Here is an 18,490-nt window from a genome sequence, read left to right as displayed (position 1 = left end):
TTCTCTACGTGGGGAACCACAGCTTTTTAAAGAAAACAAGCAATGTTTCAGCATTTCACATCTTTTTATTTCTGCATTTCAGTTCTTCAACAATTTAATTGCACCCAGATCTACAATAGTTTGAAAACGTGCACAAAAACGTGAGTTTCTTCATCCTGCAAAGAATAATAAAAAATAAAATCTGACCCAGGCAAAAAAGGATAGCAGGAAACTAGTGTTAATTCTATAATTCTCCTTCTAGTTAATCTTAATTTAATACCTCAGCATAATATACTTATAAAGACCAATATGTCTTGTAGTTTTGCCCCTTGCAGCATTCCCCAGCCCTGCAGTTAAAAAAAATATTTTCTCTATTTAAAACAAACATTTCAATGTTATTTTCGTCATCATCATCATTATTATGGTCTTAGTAATTTCAGAGAAAAGAAAATATTTTCCTCTCATTCAGGCCCCACCCTGTGACCTCTCCCCACCCACCCTATTAGAATCCATTACACAACAATGCTCAAAAGTCCTGATCGAGAAATAAAAACGGATGGAAACACAGGAATGACACAAAACAATTACTCAGCAAATTAGAGGTGAGACAAAATGTAGCTTAAAAATTCTCCTTTAAACCCCCAGTGAACAAGGGATAAATTACCTTCTGACTCTAAAGTTTTCTTCCTGCATACAACTTCAACTGGAAAATCATTTACACCCACTGAAACCCATTACCGCCAATGCCTTATTCAAGAAGTACAGCTTCAAAAAGAAGATGGCAAATATCAATGAACTCTACTCTTACAAGGAGCTGTGTATTAAATAAAAAATAAATAGATATTTAAAAAGGAAGGGAAAGAACAGTCCATCTATGTTATTGTGTGTTTTTTTCTTCATTTTTACATTTTCTAAGAAAAATCTGACATAAAAAAAACATTATTTTCAGATTTTTCTAAAACTTTTTACCTATTATCAAGAAGTTCATACAGATATACAGCAAAATGAAAGGAAGTAATACAACAGAAGGAAATCTCTGAAAACTATATGCAAAGGGAATTTAAAAACATAATAAATAAATAAAATACCAACATCATGATGATGATGTAATTACAACTGAGCAGTATGTAACCAAAGCAGAGGAGAAAACAGTGAGTTTATAGTACTTGGTTTTTGCATTAAATTCAGTAAGGGACCTCTTGGTAAAAAGTCGGGGGAGGGGTTACATTAGGTGCTGATGAGGATCCTCCATGTCAGTTGGCTGCCAGTCCAGTAGCTTCAGAGGACAGTCTGAGCAACAACAGAAAGACAAAAACGACATCTTAAAATACTTGTTACACACAGCAAGTGAAGTACAGACATAACCACAGTCTTATACTGTGTGTTCTAGGATTTTAATGGGTCAGTGACATGAAGGGTAAAGAAAGAGTAGAAGAAAGCTCTGAATTTCATGAAGAGAGGCACAATTTAATTTCCGGACAGCATGGTTTTCCACAGGAAGACAAAACGTAAACAAGCCCTCCTGCAATGTGGCTGAAAAACTGCCCTCAAAAAAAGGTAACAGTCGGGTTATCGCAAATAATGTGTTTTTAGTTCCCACTTCTCCTAAAAGACTTCCGTTTAAATGGCACTCACCACCTATTGGGGAGTTTAACAGGAAAGTGAGGTGGTGTCAATACAACCAGTTGGGATACACAGATATACTGAGTGAACAACAGCACCAAACTACACTGGCCTCGTTGACAGACACTGGCACTAGGAAAATAATATGCCATTTCACCAAAGGCAGTGGCTGGGGTTTATCTGTTGAGTTACATTGCAGAATGTTTCAGAAATTTGCATGATTGGATTTGTGCTCATTCAGAAGATACAGTGTAATGAAAGGCTGAAAGACTTTAAAAGGGTTCAATTATTTTTTTGTCTCCCTAGCAAGAAAACAAGGAAAAATACACGGAAAAGTAACTAAATAAACACAAAACCTCATTTGAATCGACCTCATCAGTAACAGCCCAGAATATCTGATTGGTGCATCCCTAAAGACTGGGTCAGCTTTAATGAATATATGCTCTGTCCCCGCGAGAGGAAACCTTTAAGTTGTTTAACTACTTTTCAATAGTCAGACCATTGAATCCTGCTGTGTTTTTGTGTCAGTCAGCTTCCTGTGGGGAAAATCGAAGTGTTGAACTAGCACAGAGCCTCTTACCGGGCATTGATCAGGTACTCAGCCAGGTTGATGCTGGCATGAGACCCAGTAATGGTGACCTGTCTGTCAGTTGAGCCCTCCACAGGGTTGGCAATCTTGATCTGAGCCCCTGACATCTGACGGATCTCATTGATCTTTGCGCCCTGACGGCCAATGATGCAGCCAATGAGCTGGAAAGAGGAGGAAAAAAAGAGAGCTGCAAAAACATGATTCTCACAGCACAAAAAAAAAAAGCAAACATCCAAAAACGGGTTACTTAGCAGTGCACAGTGTAAATGGATGTGACTTACATCATTTGGAATGGTCAGCTCATGAGAGCCAGTTTGTGCAGAGGCATCCATCCCAGCTGAATAAACACAAAGAAACCCCATGAGAGTGTTGACTAGGTGGATTATTACAAATCTACAGCAATCACATTCTCTTTCAATCTGTCCACGTACCCTGGAAGCCCTGGTTGCTATGTGCAATGGGAAAGGGGCTCTGCTGCATGGCCAGCTGGTGAAGTTTGGTGAGCTGTTGATACAACGTAAGAAAAGACACAGAGAGCAAACAAACACACAAATCATGAGTGAAGAAAAACCTACAAACATCATATTCATAAAGTTATAATTTCCCTTTTATATTGAGGTTGAAGTGATAATGACAGAAAATATGAAATGGCACATGGCTCCTATGATAGGCTCTAAAAGGTTAAAGAAAATCCATGTCTACATTGTTAATTTTTAAAAATGGATGTCCATGTAATGGAGCAGGGGTTGGGAAAAAAATAAGAGTCATAGGGATGAATAAGAAGGTGACATGGCTCCCCAGGACCGAACTTGCAAATATATTGGATCACTTACAGAGGGCCCTTCACTTACATCAGGCTGTGGAATGGCGTGCTGCCCTTGGACAGCGTATGCCTGCAAGGAGAGAACAGCACTTAGTAGGGTGTGTCAGTGTCACAGTCAGTGTACTCCAATATCCATCAGTCCTCTGTCCTTGGTGTGTACAAGAACAAAGACTGGCGTTCTACAGAATGACAACCTGCGTATAATTACATTCCTTTGACCAAAAGTAGTTACTAACAATACTGTTACCCCAAAAGAGTTGACACTTGGGTCACACACAACAACCAAAACATGCAGCATTTACCTGACCACCTGCAAAGATGACAGGAGAGCCTGAGGGTTTGGGTCTGTATGGGATGGTCACCCCCTTCGGCGGGGACTAAGGAAACCAAAAGAAAAAGAATGCTATTAAACCACTGGCTACTGAAGGCACATTCACTACAAACCCCAAAATAATAATTTCATCTACAGTACCTTTCAAAACTAACATTATAAAGTGCTTCACAAATAATAATACATAATCATATTGACTAAAACAACGGCAAAAATGTCTCACAAAATGTAATAAACCAGGGGAAATGTAGGCCACTTTAGTAAGTTAGAAATAAATAAAATACATTTTAATTCCACAAGTAAAACAGAGTGATTTTAAACATTGTGTTTACCTCGAGCATGACAACACAGATCTGCTTGACACACTCAATAATGGACTGTGGAGTCCCTGCAACAGTGATGGCACGCTCTGTTGAGTTGGGTAACATGTCCCCTGCTACTTGTACCTGAGCTCCTGCTGACTGGAGAATCACAACCACACACAACAAGAGTTATGAGAGGTCATCGTTAGAACGATGATTCAAGTATTAAGTAAAAAAGAGCACAACGAACAAACCTCTCTAATTTCCTTGATCTTGCAGCCACCCTTGCCAATAAGTGAGCCACACTGGCTTGCAGGCACAATGAGGCGCATGGTGACTGGCGGTTTGCTGGTGGCCGTACTATTAGACATTGAGGTGCTGATGTCCTGCAGGGGAAATGAAAGAAAAAAAAGTTACCACCAAAAGAAACCCTTTAAAAAATGTCGGTGTTTGAGTGTCAGTTTCAGTGTTTCCTGTGAAACTGAACCTTTGGTGTGGTGGTTTGTCATCTGGGGGGTGCGCAGGTTGGTAGTTTAATTTAAAAATGAAAATAGTATTAATTATTGAGCCATGATACACTCAATGACAGTTATCTGAAGTGCAGAATGATTCTGACCGAGTTTGTCCGAGTAGAGTTACCACTGCGCATGTGCAAATGGGAAGTTGATCCAGTAGTGACAAGCAGCAGAACCAACCAATAAAGATGGAAGATGCTACCACTGCAACCACTGTTCCATGTTGTAAAGCCTTAAAATTTTAAATGCAAAACTTTACTATGCATAGCCTAATGCGCAGGCCTATTATTGATTTTTTTTTTAATCAAATGTATGGTGTGGTGGCAAGGATTTTGCCGTGTTAGTGCATCACGGCAAAACCTTACCAGCGTGTTTAATGTCAAAAGAGGTGGAAGGGTCTTACCTCCTCCAGTTTCTCTATGATCATGGAGAAGGCTTTAAAAATGGAGGTGGTGGGTCCCGCAAGTGTTATGATCCTCTCTGGACAGTTTCCCTCTGAGATATTGATGCGAGCTCCACTCTAACCACACAGCAGCACAAAACAGGAAATACTGAATCAGTCGCATCATTATCATGTGACCCATGAGTCAATGTCATTGAAAATTCAAGCAGGTCTACTCTTGTATTCCCACATGTTTTAAAATTCCTACTACCTCCTCTCTCATCTTCTTCACGGACTCTCCTTTCTGTAAGTAGAGCACAAGCACAAAATATTTACAAAACACTCTCGGGGAAAAGACAGATAAAAATCATCCTGGCAGTAAAAACTACATACCTTGCCAATGATGCTTCCAACCTCCTGCAGAAAAAAAAAGAGGGAAAAATATATGACATGGCAATAAATGCATCCTTCAGTGACCAGTAGAAAAATGCTCCGATTGTTTTCACTTTCTACTGACAGCAGCACAGATTGCTCTGATCAAATGCGGACAGTAAAGACTCCTTATCAAATGTGGCACTCACCTTCCCATGCATGAGTAGCCTGATGGTTAAGGTGACATTTAGTCCTCCTTCAACCAGACTGGAGTCCATAATTGCAGCTGGATTTGGACGCTAAACTGGCCAACAAGTTGAATCTTTGGTCACTGGCTGAATATCTGTAATGGAAAGGGAAATGTGACCAACATGTGAGGCTACAGAGAAGCATCTCACAAGAAACCCTTGTTTACTATAAAAAGTGCCGTCAATGCAGATCAATGAAGTGATGCAGACTCTTAACATCCTGTAGACTTGTACTGTACTATAACAACATTAGCATGGCACTCTGAAAGAATGAGTCGTCTCATTCCAGTAATTCACATTAGACTGGCCCAAGTCCACTCATTCACGTTAGCACAATGACCCACTGTCTCACAGTGGCAGCGTCTACTTCCTGGAATTGCAGCTGTGGCGACATGGACTATCATATCCCATTTACATCCCCAATTTTGACCACTTTAATATATAGTCCGTGCTGTACTAACTCTGTGTCAAACGAGAAACGATGCTAGCTTTATAAAGCTCACAGTATAGCGTGAAAGTCGCAAATCCTATTCCGAACAGAGCATCACAGCTAGTCACGCAAACAAGATTTGATGGCTAAGTAGGCAACCGTATCATTTCAACTACCAGTTCTTAAACCACAAGTTATATGTCTGAATTCACAAGTGCAATGTTCAACTATGTAATTGGTATAATGCACATAAACAGTCCCTTAAAGCTATCTAAATCTAGATCGGTCAATGAGCATAGTTCGGTAATTTTCCATTCAGCTTGCTAGCATTTAGCACCGTGCGTTCCAGTTAATAGCCAGGTCCTGCGGCCTACGGAGCGCACTGAGGCATACTGAGTTATCCCTGTCCTTCACTCTGAAAGGAAAGAAAAAACAAAGCCATATTTCTGGAAGTCTTACCCGAACCGTCCCTTGATGCGCGTTCAGGGGGTGGGTAGGGTGGCAAGGGTAGAAGGGGAGAGGTTCGGGAGGGAGTTTTAAAAGGATCCGGGGAAGAGGGAAGAGACACCGCTATTCGATCGGACTCCACTCTCCAGCTTTAGCACAAAAGACAAAATGCATTCAACTTTGACCTCTCAACTACCCCGCCCCTCTGCCGGGGTCAGCTCCGCCCACTCACTGATCATTCATGTAAGTGATATATAGATTTGAGGAAATATATCACTTTATTATTATAACTGTTTTTTTTTTTTCTTGCGTGGAAGAAAGAGTGATTCTGGTTTGTTTGGAAATAATGAAATCTCTAAAAACTCAAGAATAAACTAAAATAATATGTTTTTACAGCCCTTCCTTGAATCTTTCAGTTAAGATTAATTTAACTAAATATTTGAATAAATGGAACTAGTGAAAATTTACATCATAAATAAGACGTTTAAAGGCTCATTTAATGTTGGTGAACTAAGTGAAAGAATAACTATTATAGGCTACATAATGCCTCAACTCTCAAAATTATTCTCTTTTTTGTCATAAAATGTAGAGTTGCAAGTAATCTAGAAGTAGGCATTAGTAGGCCACAGGTCTTCTAATCAAAATTAAGGGCATAAATTTAATGAATGAAAAAAATGTCGAATGTTTTTCAGCAGTTAAACAGGTGTGCATTGAATATCTTCTAGCAGACTATAAATTTATGCTAATTCAATTGTGCATTATTCAAGGAAATTTATGGCTGTTCCATGCAGCTCTGCTCTTGCTACAGAGATTTGATGCAGTTACCTATAATTCCTCTAGATGGCGGAATGATGCTGCCAGTGGTCATTTCAAGCAACTTGAACTGAGCCGATTGCAGCCCTCTTGAATCCAACATCCTTCTTACTGTCGTTCGATTACATGTGTTGACTGAGGTATCCTAATTTTAAGAATTCAAATATGTCATATGTAGGATGAGCAATTGCTCTGTCAGAAAAAAAAAAATAAAAATCACCCAATAATATAGAAACATGTAAAGTAAGGGTGAAAAAACAGCCAGAAAGGAGTCAGCGCTTCTTTAAAATAAATAATAATGTGCAAAAGTCTTTTTTGCAAGGTGGGTAACAAGCTCACATATTTATTTCCCACCATCTTCATTAGGATTCAAGAAGAAAATGCTGGAAATATGTGCACAGTTTTAAAAATAATATACACACAACAAGAAAAACTTGAAAAAAATCTATGGCCTCTACTTCCAAAGGTCAGTATTTAGTGTGACCTCCAATTTCAATGACAGAAAGTAGACAAAATGATAAGAAAGTACCGATATGCCTTGGTGAAACTACACTAAATAGTTGTGATTTGGTCCAAAGTGTGTGTTTTTAATTCGTTTACATAGTACCTATAAGTTCTGGCTGCATCTTTTACACAGAGATTGAGAAATGCATAGATAAGTGTTATGTGAATATGTGTATGTCAGTGTAACATTGCTTAAACAACAAATCCAGTGGTGAGTATGTACAGTTCTGTGCAAAAAAGCAGCAAACAAATGTAGTTTTAGGAGCAGCTGTGTGAGCTGTAATTTAGAAACTAATAATTCTGTTAATTGGTAGGTAGACTCAGATTTATATGAATATCTTGTGATAAAAAACGCTATCAGCCAAATTATTGTTCCGGCCACAATTCCCATGGGCTCATACCTCCGATAATATTCAGACACCTGACATTATGATTTAAAAGTGGAAATGCTGATACAGTGTGAAACTGGCCAAGGGGAAGAATTAAGGATTTCACCTCTTGACATTCAAATAATTAGCTTTATTATTTTGTTTTTCATAGAATGAATGTAATTGACTGTCCACTTCATGATGAATTGCTTTGTTTTCTGTAAGACATGATTGATGAGGAAAATGTGCAGCGTAATTGCTTGCTAATGTTTATTTTGAAAAGGATGAAAACATTTGATTGCAAAGTGAATTTCACATAAAAATGATATTATTATGGTTGACGGAATCAAGGAAAACTGAGATGGATAAAATGGAGCAGTATAGCCCTTTAACCATGTGTTCATGGTCTGGTTGACAGAATATTCTGCCTGAACACACTCAGCACATGTTCATTAATCTGGTGCACATCAGAGCACCCACATTACAATTAGTCAATGGCAAGAACCACTTCCCATTGTCTGTAACTAATGTTTGAGTCTCCTGAGTTGTTAATCTTTTGCAAATCCACTGCTATATCAGAATTGATGACCTCCAGTTTACATGTTGTTATTTACATACATGACTCTTGAGTCACGTCTGGCTCAGATTCATGCATTCAAAACCATTATTCTTTCCATACATTGCACCCACACTGGAAGAAATTGAGCTCAGCTATTCTGAAAGCAGTTTGTCTCAGCACTTCCTGTTTTTCTAAACATGAATCCAGGCAGTAGATATTGGAGCTTGCTTTACTAAGCCATCTGCAGTGCTGCCTGAATGGTGCCAGGCTTATACAGGGCTGGTGGTGTTTTTAAAATAGAACCATAGCTGACCAGATTTACCCCAACCATAAACCAGAAAGCTGTGGGAGCAGGTATTTGCATTTAGTGTACATGTCCTCTGTAGGAAACAGCATGTTTGTATTCTGCCTGAAAGAACATTCAGTGGAGAATAGATTAAAAACAAAAGTAGTGAAAAGACTAAGAGGAGTGTTTTTTTTTTTTTTTGTCATAACAAAAGATGTTTAATTAGTAAAAAAGTGCCTGTTTCTTTGATCTGAAGAGCAATCACAGAGAGCTGGATTATACAGGATAGAGGAGGTGCAGCCTCTTCAGCTTTTCCAATCAGCACATGGTCTCCCAGGTCTTTTATGTGTCTCCCCCTGTCAAGAGATTGCTTATATAATCATCTGCTTACTTTAATCTCCCCATCTTTTTCACAATTTTGCTTTTTTAAATGTCCCCACTTTTTTTGCTGTTGTACCCTAAATGATGCAACCTCCCTCTTGTCCCCTGTTTGTCTCCTTCAGTGTTTTTATCTGACATGCCCACTGGTGCTCTCAATCTCTCTGCTGCCCTTCTTTTCTCCACTAGTGAGTGGTCATTGATTACTGTACATGGATTGTATGATGAAATGGCACTCGCCCACCTAACACCCTCTTGTCATGCTGCCCCTGACATCCCACTGCCTCTTTGCATTGTAGGCAGATCTGCTTAATGCTCACAATGTTATATTACTTCACTGTGATCTAGATTCCCATCTGGAATCCATTTTCAGTTTTGTTTTAGAGTCAGTGACTACGGTAATAGCACATGTTTGCTACACATGTGATATCAGTATCATTTAACATGATGGGAAACACTATTGTTTACAGATGAGGAAGGAGACTAAATCCAATTTATTCTCTTTGACTGTAGATTGTCCACAAATATTAAAGTAAATTATCTGGATTACAGTGTGAAACCTCATGATACAGTCAAAACCAAAGTGAGAGGTGTTCAATTAGTCCAACAATTACCAAGTGACTGTTGTTTTATTAATTAAAGTTCTTGAAAACTGATGGGAAATAAAAACACTAGGGTCAAATCTGCAGAATGTTCTTTTAATATAGACTCTTAGAAATGGTATACAGACAATGAGAGCAGTTGTGGTTTGTGACAGCGGCCTATATCAATGTGTGCTTTTGTGATTGAGGAGATATGTGTGTTTGTGACTATAGCAGGAGAAAGACAGGGATTCGTGTTTGACAGAGCCATGGGCAAGTTGTACAGATCTGTTAACTCTCTAAAATGGAGATGCAGAGATGCACAGTGGGACTGAATTCTCTCCGCAGGGGTGTGAACAGAACCAAAAGCCTTGCTTGTATGGGAGCTTCAACGTCACTACCTTTCCACAGCCATAGTTAGATCGCCCTGCAGGGTCTCAGTGAGAGGTGACACGTGCCCACGTAAACTGTCCAGTCAGGAACTAGAGAACAGGCAGAGTGGCTGTGACTCCTATCTTATTTTAAGAAGATCTTCTGCAAATAGGTTGCTCCCACTGAGACAAATAATTGGCGTGATATCTTAGGGGCACGAACATGAGGAGCAGTCTCCGTATTAATGCCAGTCCTCCACAGGAAGAACCCAGTTATGCATGCCAGTAGACATGCTCTTTGGACTTAGTGTGTTTAGGGAAACACATGCTATTGGAACAGAGTTTAATACATGTGAGATGACTTTTCGCATGCAGTGAAAAAAAAGTTGTAGAAGATTTTTATCTATGAGTTGTGCAATGTTTAAGCCTATGCTTTAATTTGGAAGTGACATTGTACCAAATATAATATTTACATAAAATTAGTCAAATGGTTGCTAGTATTTATTAGTCTGTTAGAGGGGTACATCTGTGGAATAATCTGGATGAAAAATTCAAAATGTTTTCTTCAATTTGTGCATCTAAAAGGATGTATAAATCCAGTATAATAACAAAATATAGAACATTATCTGAATAAGTGAATATCTAGTTATAATATAGAAGAATGCATAAAATAAGATATTATTGTAATTAATTAATACAGACTATCACGATTAGGAGATAATATGACATTTATTAATAATTGTATTTATAGTAAATATTTAAAGTGCATATAAATATTATAGTTTATATTAAAAAAGGTTGATTATGCAAGGGAGGAGGCCTCGGGGAAGACCTAGGACACATTGGAGAGACTATGTCTCTCGGGTGGCCTGGGAATGCCTCGGGGTCCCCCCGGAAGAGCTGGAGGAGGTGTCTGGGGAGAGGGAAGTCTGGGCATCCCTGCTTAGACTGTTACCCCTGCGAACCGGCCCCAGATAAGCGGCAGATAATGGATGGATGATTATGCAAGTCTGATTGTGAGTCAGGTGACTAGAAGAGTATATGTGAATGGTTTGTGTGGATGCTTCGTGTTATTGTAAAAAAAAAAATAAAAAAAAAAATGTGTTAACAAAGCAAAGGAAGGAGAATTAATTCAACTTTTAGTTTTGTAAAAAGCAGGTGGGAGTCTGTAAGTTGTACTTCTTCCCACTCCTTTTCCAGCAATGAAAAATTTTGTTTGACAGTGTCATATGGTTCTTTGTTATCTGATGATTCTATGAGCTTGAAGTAAAACTAATCCAACTAACTAAAGTCTATTGTGTCGTAATATCTATTGTCTTTTCAGTTGTGTATTGTTTTGTATTTGTGTATAAAACAGACATCTCATTGGAGTGCTCATCTGTAAACAACAGACTGTGATGGCAGCTGAATTTCTTAGAATCCGGACAATCATTCTGTATTTACACCTGATATAATGTTTGGATTATAAGTTCTTTTTCTTTACTCTATGCATGTGTTAGACAACATAGCAAAAGAAAAAACACAATTGATTTGAAGCAAATAGTGTAAAATATGAGCATGAAAATGAACAATGAAAACAACACACATACATCTGGCAGAAATTCTGCCTGAATAATCTGTGAAACAGTTTGTTAATGCTGGAAGGAGCCCTGAATATGGGAGTTGTTACATAAAACAGATTGTCAATGACAGAATAGACTGATTTGATCAAGCTCCTAACAGAGCTTTTGGCAGTGGATGAGGGAACAGTATTCTGTCTTCTCTGAAACACCAGACAATAGACAAAGCATAAGCTATCCCTTTATTATCACACTGTTGGCCTACAATGTGTCATGAGTTGAATGGGTTACATGCTGCAGAGAGCTCAAAACATTAGTACATCTGAAAAGAAAAACTGCAGGTTTTACTAGTTTTTGAAATGTTCATGTGCAGAAAGTAAGTACCAGTGTTTTATTGTGTGTTTCTTCTCTATCTGGGGTGTTTTGAATACGGATTATTGCAGCCGGAATAAAAACCATGACCAAATAGTTTTAAAATTAAAGCAGGATGGTGTAAGACAGACATAAAATCATAGTAATTGCTTTGTTTTGCATTTACCTGACTAGATCCATCTTGACTTATACAGGATGCTGGTGCTAAGCTACTTAGACATGGTCTACTTACTCAAAAGCATTTCAGGGAAAGCTTTATTGATAATAAATAAATAATGTACCACATGAAAGATGTTAAACAGTATTTCACTTCTTTACTCTTTTGGTATTTACAAATGCAACAGCTCATGAATTAAAACAAATAGCAATGTTCATGTTCATGTTTGAATTAACTTTTTTATGAACATCTACATGATCAGTTAAACAAATAAAGATGACGGAAAATTCCTGGTTTTCACTGAAAAATGTCAAATTCAGAGGATAATGTTGTAATAAATTATGATATATAGTAAAGGTTAAATATAGAGAAAAATTCAGTTTGAATTCCACAAAAATAATTCTTGGTCTTTTAAGGGTTAAGGCTTGTTTTCAATGAGCTCTACTGAGATAGGACATTAACCCATAAAGACTCAGTGCTACCTTTGCGGCAGTTCCCAAATAATTTTTTCTCTCTATTTTAACCTCTCTTAAGTGATTTAGCACCATTTATTCTGATATTATCCCTTGTATTTTGCTTCTTTTTTCAGTGAAAACCAGATATTTTCCTGTATTTAATTTACTGATCAGGTAGATCAGGGGTCACCAACCCTGGTCCTCAAGATCAACTATCTTGCATGTTTTAGACGTTTCCCTCTTCCAGCACACCTGACAGTCGTTATCAGGCTTCTGCAGAGCTTGGTGATAGGCTTATCATTTGAATCAGGTGTGTTGGTAGAAGGATACATGTAAAACATGCAGGATAGTAGATCTCGAGGACCAGGGCTGGTGACCCCTGATGTAGATGTTCATAAAAGCTCAGATTAAAGTTGGAGGTTATTATATTAGAAAAAGAGAAAACTGGAAAAAAGGCCCCTTTTTTTTTTTTCTTTTTTTTTTTTTAGAGAAGATATCAATAATTGAACATAAAACAAGTGTGTCCATCCACTGTCATTTATCAAATTACATGGGTTTTATGTTGTAGAAGATGACAGTGTTTCCACATTCACTACGGACCCTCTGAATGTTCAACTGGGTCATATGTAATGACTATGAAAAGATGACAAACTGCATTTTAAACCAATTATTTACATATATTGATAGGATTAATAGATCAACAGTTACTAAACACCTTAGATCAGTAGATGATTTTCACTGCTGATGACTATTTGAGTTTTATGGGTTAAGTACAGCATTTTGCTTATAAAATGATACCATATTATGTGTAAACTACCAGATAATCATTCTGATTCTGTGCCATATCACATTACATATGCAGTCTTCCCAATGTCCATGATCGTCTTGGACACAGTTCCGGACATGCGGTCCACTGATCCATTCGATTTGCCCTCTGGCTATAAGCCTGGTGGTGCTCATGTCAGAGTGTCATGTCCAGTCAAGCTTTTGTAGGGTTTACAAACACAAAATGGACATTCTGTTTATAATAGCTCAGTCATCTCGTCAAAAAAGACAACTGGTCACCTTCATCTATGGCCTAGAGTCCCAACAAAAAAGTATTTGATCGCTGTCTGGTTGAGAGACAATGTCAGCAGCGATTGGTATCAAACAACCAGCATGTGTAAAGGACAAGCTGAACAAAAAGTATTCAGATTACAACCCAACTCTCAGCTGCCACTATTCCCCTTTGGATATCCACCCCTGAGATACAGACTTGTTAGTCATGGTATTATCCAGTCATCCATCTTTCATGCTAGTGGGCATTACTCTGGTAAGGACATATTGTCTTTTATTGTCAGTTTGATTTTAAACTGAAGATTAGTCATGTTCATGCAGCTGCTGGTGGCACAGAGTCCGCTCCTCCCCTTCTCCCCTCTCCGCATGTGAGCAATACATTTGTGTTTAAAACATGTGCAGCCATTATTAATTTTGACAGACATTCATTAGCAGCCCGGTCTTTATAGATTAAAGGAAAGATGCTGCTTAAAATATATTGTATATTATTAGGATGAATAGCATGAGCGCCAGTGCTGTCATAAATCCTTTAGATGCATCATAGACAGTGAATCATGGAAATAACTGTGTGCATCCATGACAGCATTAAAGAGAAAGTCAGAGAAACAGATGTCTGTAGGGACACTGAGGTTATATCCTCTATGATTTAATGTATGTAGTCTGTGGGAGTTAATATTTACAATTAAATCACACTTGAACAATTCAGTAGCATCACATTGATCTTTTAGGCATACATATTAAATAGATACCATTGAGTAGGCCTAACTGTTTTCTCCACTATAGTTGAAGTGAGGTTTGAGGTTTGTGGGAATTTATTTATTTATTTATTTATTTATTTATTTATTTATTAGGGACCATGCCTATTAATGAACATCTACAACAATTACAGGTGTAAATATGCCAGATTGTAGCAGCAGTGCTAATTTCCATCTGTAGTCCCTAGGCAGGTGACAGGAAAGACAGCTGACAAAAAGGCGAAACATTATAAAAACACACAGAACAAAACAGTGATGATAATCTACTGATGGTCACAGACTTGGTTTTCCTTCATCCAATGTTTAAGTTTTGATTTGAAGGAGGCATATGATTGTGAGTCTCTTATGTTGAGTGGTAAACTGACACTTAGTTGTTGAAAATGTAATTATCCAGCTTGATACTAACTTTAAATGGATGACCAATGTAAATAATGCCAGCTTTTAAAGGTTTATTGGGCCTACTTCTGTCCTCTGTCAGTCAGTAATAGCCTACTGATTATGGAAAAATAAAGTAAAATAAAGTAAAATAAATAAATAAAAATGGAATTGTTTTTCACTTTTTTATTAACAGGTGCATAATACCGGGCTACTGGTTGAAAAAAAGGGGGAAAAAGCCAACTGAAACCCGGTACAAACTGACAAATTTGTTACCATGGCAACAGGGAGTTAAACTGACCAGTGTCACTGACTGACTAGCTTACAAGAAGGAAATAGGTCATAAATTTGTGATTTAATATTATTGTGGAGGGAGAGGAAGATTGAAATGGCCTTGTTGGAGGAATTTGTAATTTTCGTTATTTGCTCAGATGTTTAGTGTGTGTGTGTGTGTGTGTGTGTGTGTGTGTGTGTGTGTGTGTGTGTGTGTGTGTGTGTGTGTGGTTACACTTCCACACTTCTCATTACAATACTAGACTATAACTGGCATTATTTGGACTGGTCATCCTTCTAAAGTTAATATCAAAACTTTAAAAGGATGACCAGTCCAAATAATGCCGGTTTTTAAAGGTTTATTAGACCTACTTCTGTCCTCTGTCAGTCAGTAATATCCTACTGATTATGGAAAAATAAAGTTAAATAAATAAAAAATGGAATTGTTTTTCACTTTCTTATTAATACGAGCAGAATACCGGACTAATGGTTGAAAAAAAGGGGAAAAAGCCAACTGAAACCAGGTACAAACTGACGAATTTGTTACCATGGCAACAGGGAGTTAGACTGACCAGTGTCACTGACTGACTAGCTTACAAGAAGGAAATAGGTCATAAATTTGTGATTTAATATTATTGTGGAGGGAGAGGAAGCTTGAAATGGCCTTGCTGGAGGAACTTGTAATTTTCTTTATTTGTTCAGATGTTTAGTGTGTGTGTTTGTGTTTGTGTGTGTGTGTGTGTGTGTGTGTGTGTGTGTGTGTGTGTGTGTGTGGTTACATTTCCACACTTCTCATTACTATACTAGACTATAACCACAGTGTTTGATAACCTACAGCTCTTTGGAGAGCTGTGATTCATTTTCAGATAAATCTCTCCTACATGAACTATCTCTAACAAAACCTGTTCAAGTCTGTGGGCACTAATGAAGTGTCAACACACCAACTTCACAAAGTGTCAGGAAAAAACATCACGATCTGACGCTTTGGTTTCATTCCCATGTGGCTTCACACGGCATCTATAGTGTCCAAAGCACAAATCCATTTTTAATGAAGTTCCCTTTAAAATCCCTTTAAATACATCTGTTTTTTTCACTTCCCTTGAATCATCAAAGACTGCACTCCTCAGACACACGAGAAAAACACACTCATAGTTGCCTCGGTGTGCGCATAATGATTCATCAACCACCGTTTGCTCATGAGACCGTGATTTCGGGTCCAATGAGTTCATTTTCGGTCCTCCGACGCGGAGCTGACTGTTTGTCGTGGGCCCTCGGATGCCCCCACCCCCACCTCTCTCATCCCGCGTCTCGACGGACCAAACGCTGCAGCAGCAGCAGCAGCATCACCGGCAGCCTCCAAACTGCGTTTTCCCTGCCGTCATGGATCCGTGTGTAAACCGGTGAGCTGCAGTCACAAAGGCAGAAGACCAAGAAGAAATGACCGCAGCGAAATTACGCCTCACATCCTGAGGATAAAAGGCAAACATAGATCTAGAAATGTTCTAGGACCGTCTTGTTGTTTACCTTCCGACAGATAAACAGCCGGGTGACAGTGATATTCCATCCGTCATGTAAGAGCTGGATAACTATTCCTGTGTGACCGACACCCATCCGCAGCTCATTACAATGCAATGAAAAGGTAAGCTTGTTGACACGTTCAGGATTTACATCGGGCGTTGCGGCTTTCAGTCCAAAAACTGAAGGCTTCGACCGGAGCTCATCAGGCTGCATTGTTGCATCGTCAACCCTTTGAGTTGAAATTGACGATTTTTTCCTGTTTTCAATGGCTCTGTAGGCTCCTCACCTGTGGGATCCTGTGTGTGTCTGGAACTAGAACATGCCGATGGGCTGAGACTCTGAAATGTCATGTCAGTCTAATGTTTTTGCTGTAGATTTGACTGTGTTTCCTTCAGGATGCTTGAACTGTGGCTGGCCCCCAGACTGCCAAACACAAGTCAGTTAGTTCAAACAATGGCAAGTTCACATTAGAGCTTTTAGAGTTGATCATTTCCAGTATGTGTTATTTTAGCTTAGGGGCCTACAGTAGAAAATGACTGTCTGACAAAGTAATTAAATAGAATCTGTCCAGCTTTTAATAATATTGTTGTAAAAATAGAAAGTGGATTTTGGAGTTTTGAAAGGACGAACATGTCTGTTGAGAACAATTACTCCAGTCTTGGTAGGCTTTTAACTCAGTGCAGATTCTGAATTAATCAGTGCTAAATTACCATTCACTTGTACTTGGTTGCACAGCTTTTTTGTGCTTTTTGATGAGTACAAATTCTCAGACTGCTGCAAAACCACATCAGCATACTCCTCCTCCTCCTATCTTCCCTTTGAAGTTTAATCACTCTCACTGCTAGATTAGCGTCATCGTTTTTGTATGGGCTATATAAAATGTAATATCTGAAAAACACATCTTTTTCCAAACTGTATTCTGTGTGTTCAGCCACACAGGACCAGATCAGTCCGATCCTGAAGATGAGGCTGTATCCAGAGGGGGTTGATCGATAGCCAGTTTGTATCAAGGCCCATGTTTCAGTCGGTGTTGTCGAACAGGAGTCTCTACAATTAAAAGCCCATTTTGTTAGTGAAGGGCTGATTAATAATTTATCTGCAGCTCAATGGGACCACAAATCTGTGGATGGCAGACTGAAGAATGTCAGTGGAACAGTGTACAGCCTCTGATGCCTGCAGAAACTCGCTGAGTGCTGGGCAGCTTGACAAGTAAGGGCTTATACTTCACAGTAGTGGCTTAATGGCAAACACCTTGTTACTGTATGGCTAACCCGTGCACATTTTAAAATGCGTAGCAGGTTTTATAAACTCAAAATAACCAGCCAAGGAAAAAGGTATACTAAATCTATGCTGAGCAGTACAAACAGTGTTCCGCCAGTATAGGAGCAGCCCTGGGTGTCCTGTGTAAAACATCTCTGTTGGTGTTGGACCGTAGGCTCTCACTGAAGTGTCAATGTCATATCTGCTGCCAGGGAGCCAACAGTCATGATGATACCACAGAGTTTGAAGGAAACCCAGCTGGCCGTGAGCCAGGATGGTGGGTGTTTTTAAAACTGGCTTAGTCAGGGCTACTGCAGGGAGTGATTAGATGAGTACTGTACAGTATCACACATCAGTGTGACGTTACAGGGTAGAGAACATTAAGAGTCTTTTCACATCAAAACCCTGTGGCATCCTGCATCAACTGTGGAGCTTCTGAGGCAGTAATGTGCAAACAGTCGTAATGAATACATTAAGTCGATATTCCGATTACTGCCATGGAAACTGGATGAATATTTTTTGTCTAATATAAAGGACACAAATGGTGATTTTCAGATCGAGTGCTCCGGGAGCTCTTTGTACATGGTAAAATATGAGTTGAGTATATGTTGTTTATATGTGCCGTGGCATGTTGTTTTCTTCAGGTTTGAGAGCTGGCGGCAAAAAGAGCACAAGTGTTAAAATCTTTTGTGCCTGACTTAATGTGTTATAGCTGCAGCATTATAAGGCATCCTGAAGTATGACTGCCCATGTTGTGGTGCATTAGCTGTATCATGAGTAGAGAAAGAGCAGAAATGTCACAAGGTATT

The 18,490-nt window shown here is 38.8% G+C and overlaps 2 protein-coding genes across 9 annotated transcripts in view; one reads left to right on the top strand and one right to left on the bottom strand.

Annotated features, from left to right (window-relative positions):
• Positions 1 to 45: 45 nt before the first annotated feature.
• Positions 46 to 6,215, bottom strand: LOC115422197 (poly(rC)-binding protein 2-like). Of its 2 annotated transcripts, none has more exons than XM_030138332.1 (13): positions 6,054 to 6,215; positions 5,126 to 5,259; positions 4,938 to 4,961; positions 4,816 to 4,848; positions 4,566 to 4,682; positions 3,902 to 4,033; positions 3,678 to 3,806; positions 3,317 to 3,391; positions 3,025 to 3,084; positions 2,623 to 2,695; positions 2,473 to 2,528; positions 2,183 to 2,352; positions 46 to 1,269 (listed from the first exon to the last, which is right to left on the bottom strand). In XM_030138332.1, the coding sequence occupies exons 2-13, from the start codon at positions 5,192 to 5,194 to the stop codon at positions 1,233 to 1,235; spliced, it is 975 nt and encodes a 324-aa protein (XP_029994192.1). In that variant the 5' UTR covers positions 5,195 to 5,259; positions 6,054 to 6,215; the 3' UTR covers positions 46 to 1,232. The 2 variants fall into 2 exon arrangements, with proteins under 2 accessions (XP_029994192.1, XP_029994193.1); XM_030138333.1 differs by having other exon boundaries at positions 3,043 to 3,084.
• A 9,930-nt stretch (positions 6,216 to 16,145) lies between these two features.
• dlgap4a (discs, large (Drosophila) homolog-associated protein 4a) overlaps positions 16,146 to 18,490 on the top strand; it is a 78,977-nt gene continuing 76,632 nt past the window's right edge. For 3 of the 7 annotated variants that reach the window (XM_030138224.1, XM_030138221.1, XM_030138218.1), the window contains exon 1: positions 16,147 to 16,542. The gene's annotated coding sequence lies outside the window, so the exon portion shown is untranslated. Of the gene's footprint in view, positions 16,543 to 18,490 lie in introns of all 7 variants that reach the window. The other 4 variants (XM_030138222.1, XM_030138223.1, XM_030138219.1 and 1 more) reach the window with 2 other exon arrangements.

This window comes from Sphaeramia orbicularis, chromosome 7 (assembly GCF_902148855.1).
Source record: "Sphaeramia orbicularis chromosome 7, fSphaOr1.1, whole genome shotgun sequence".
Lineage (NCBI taxonomy): Eukaryota > Metazoa > Chordata > Actinopteri > Kurtiformes > Apogonidae > Sphaeramia > Sphaeramia orbicularis.
This window is presented reverse-complemented; position numbering and strand designations above follow the sequence as displayed.

Coding starts and splice junctions, on each gene's coding strand:
- LOC115422197 (XM_030138332.1), bottom strand. CDS start 5,194: ATGGACTCCAGTCTGGTTGAAGGAGGACTAAATGTCACCTTAACCATC. Junction 4,962..5,125: donor GGCTACTCATGCATGGGAAG/GTGAGTGCCACA, acceptor TTTTTTCTGCAG/GAGGTTGGAAGCATCATTGG. Junction 3,807..3,901: donor AGATCAAGGAAATTAGAGAG/GTTTGTTCGTTG, acceptor GTGATTCTCCAG/TCAGCAGGAGCTCAGGTACA.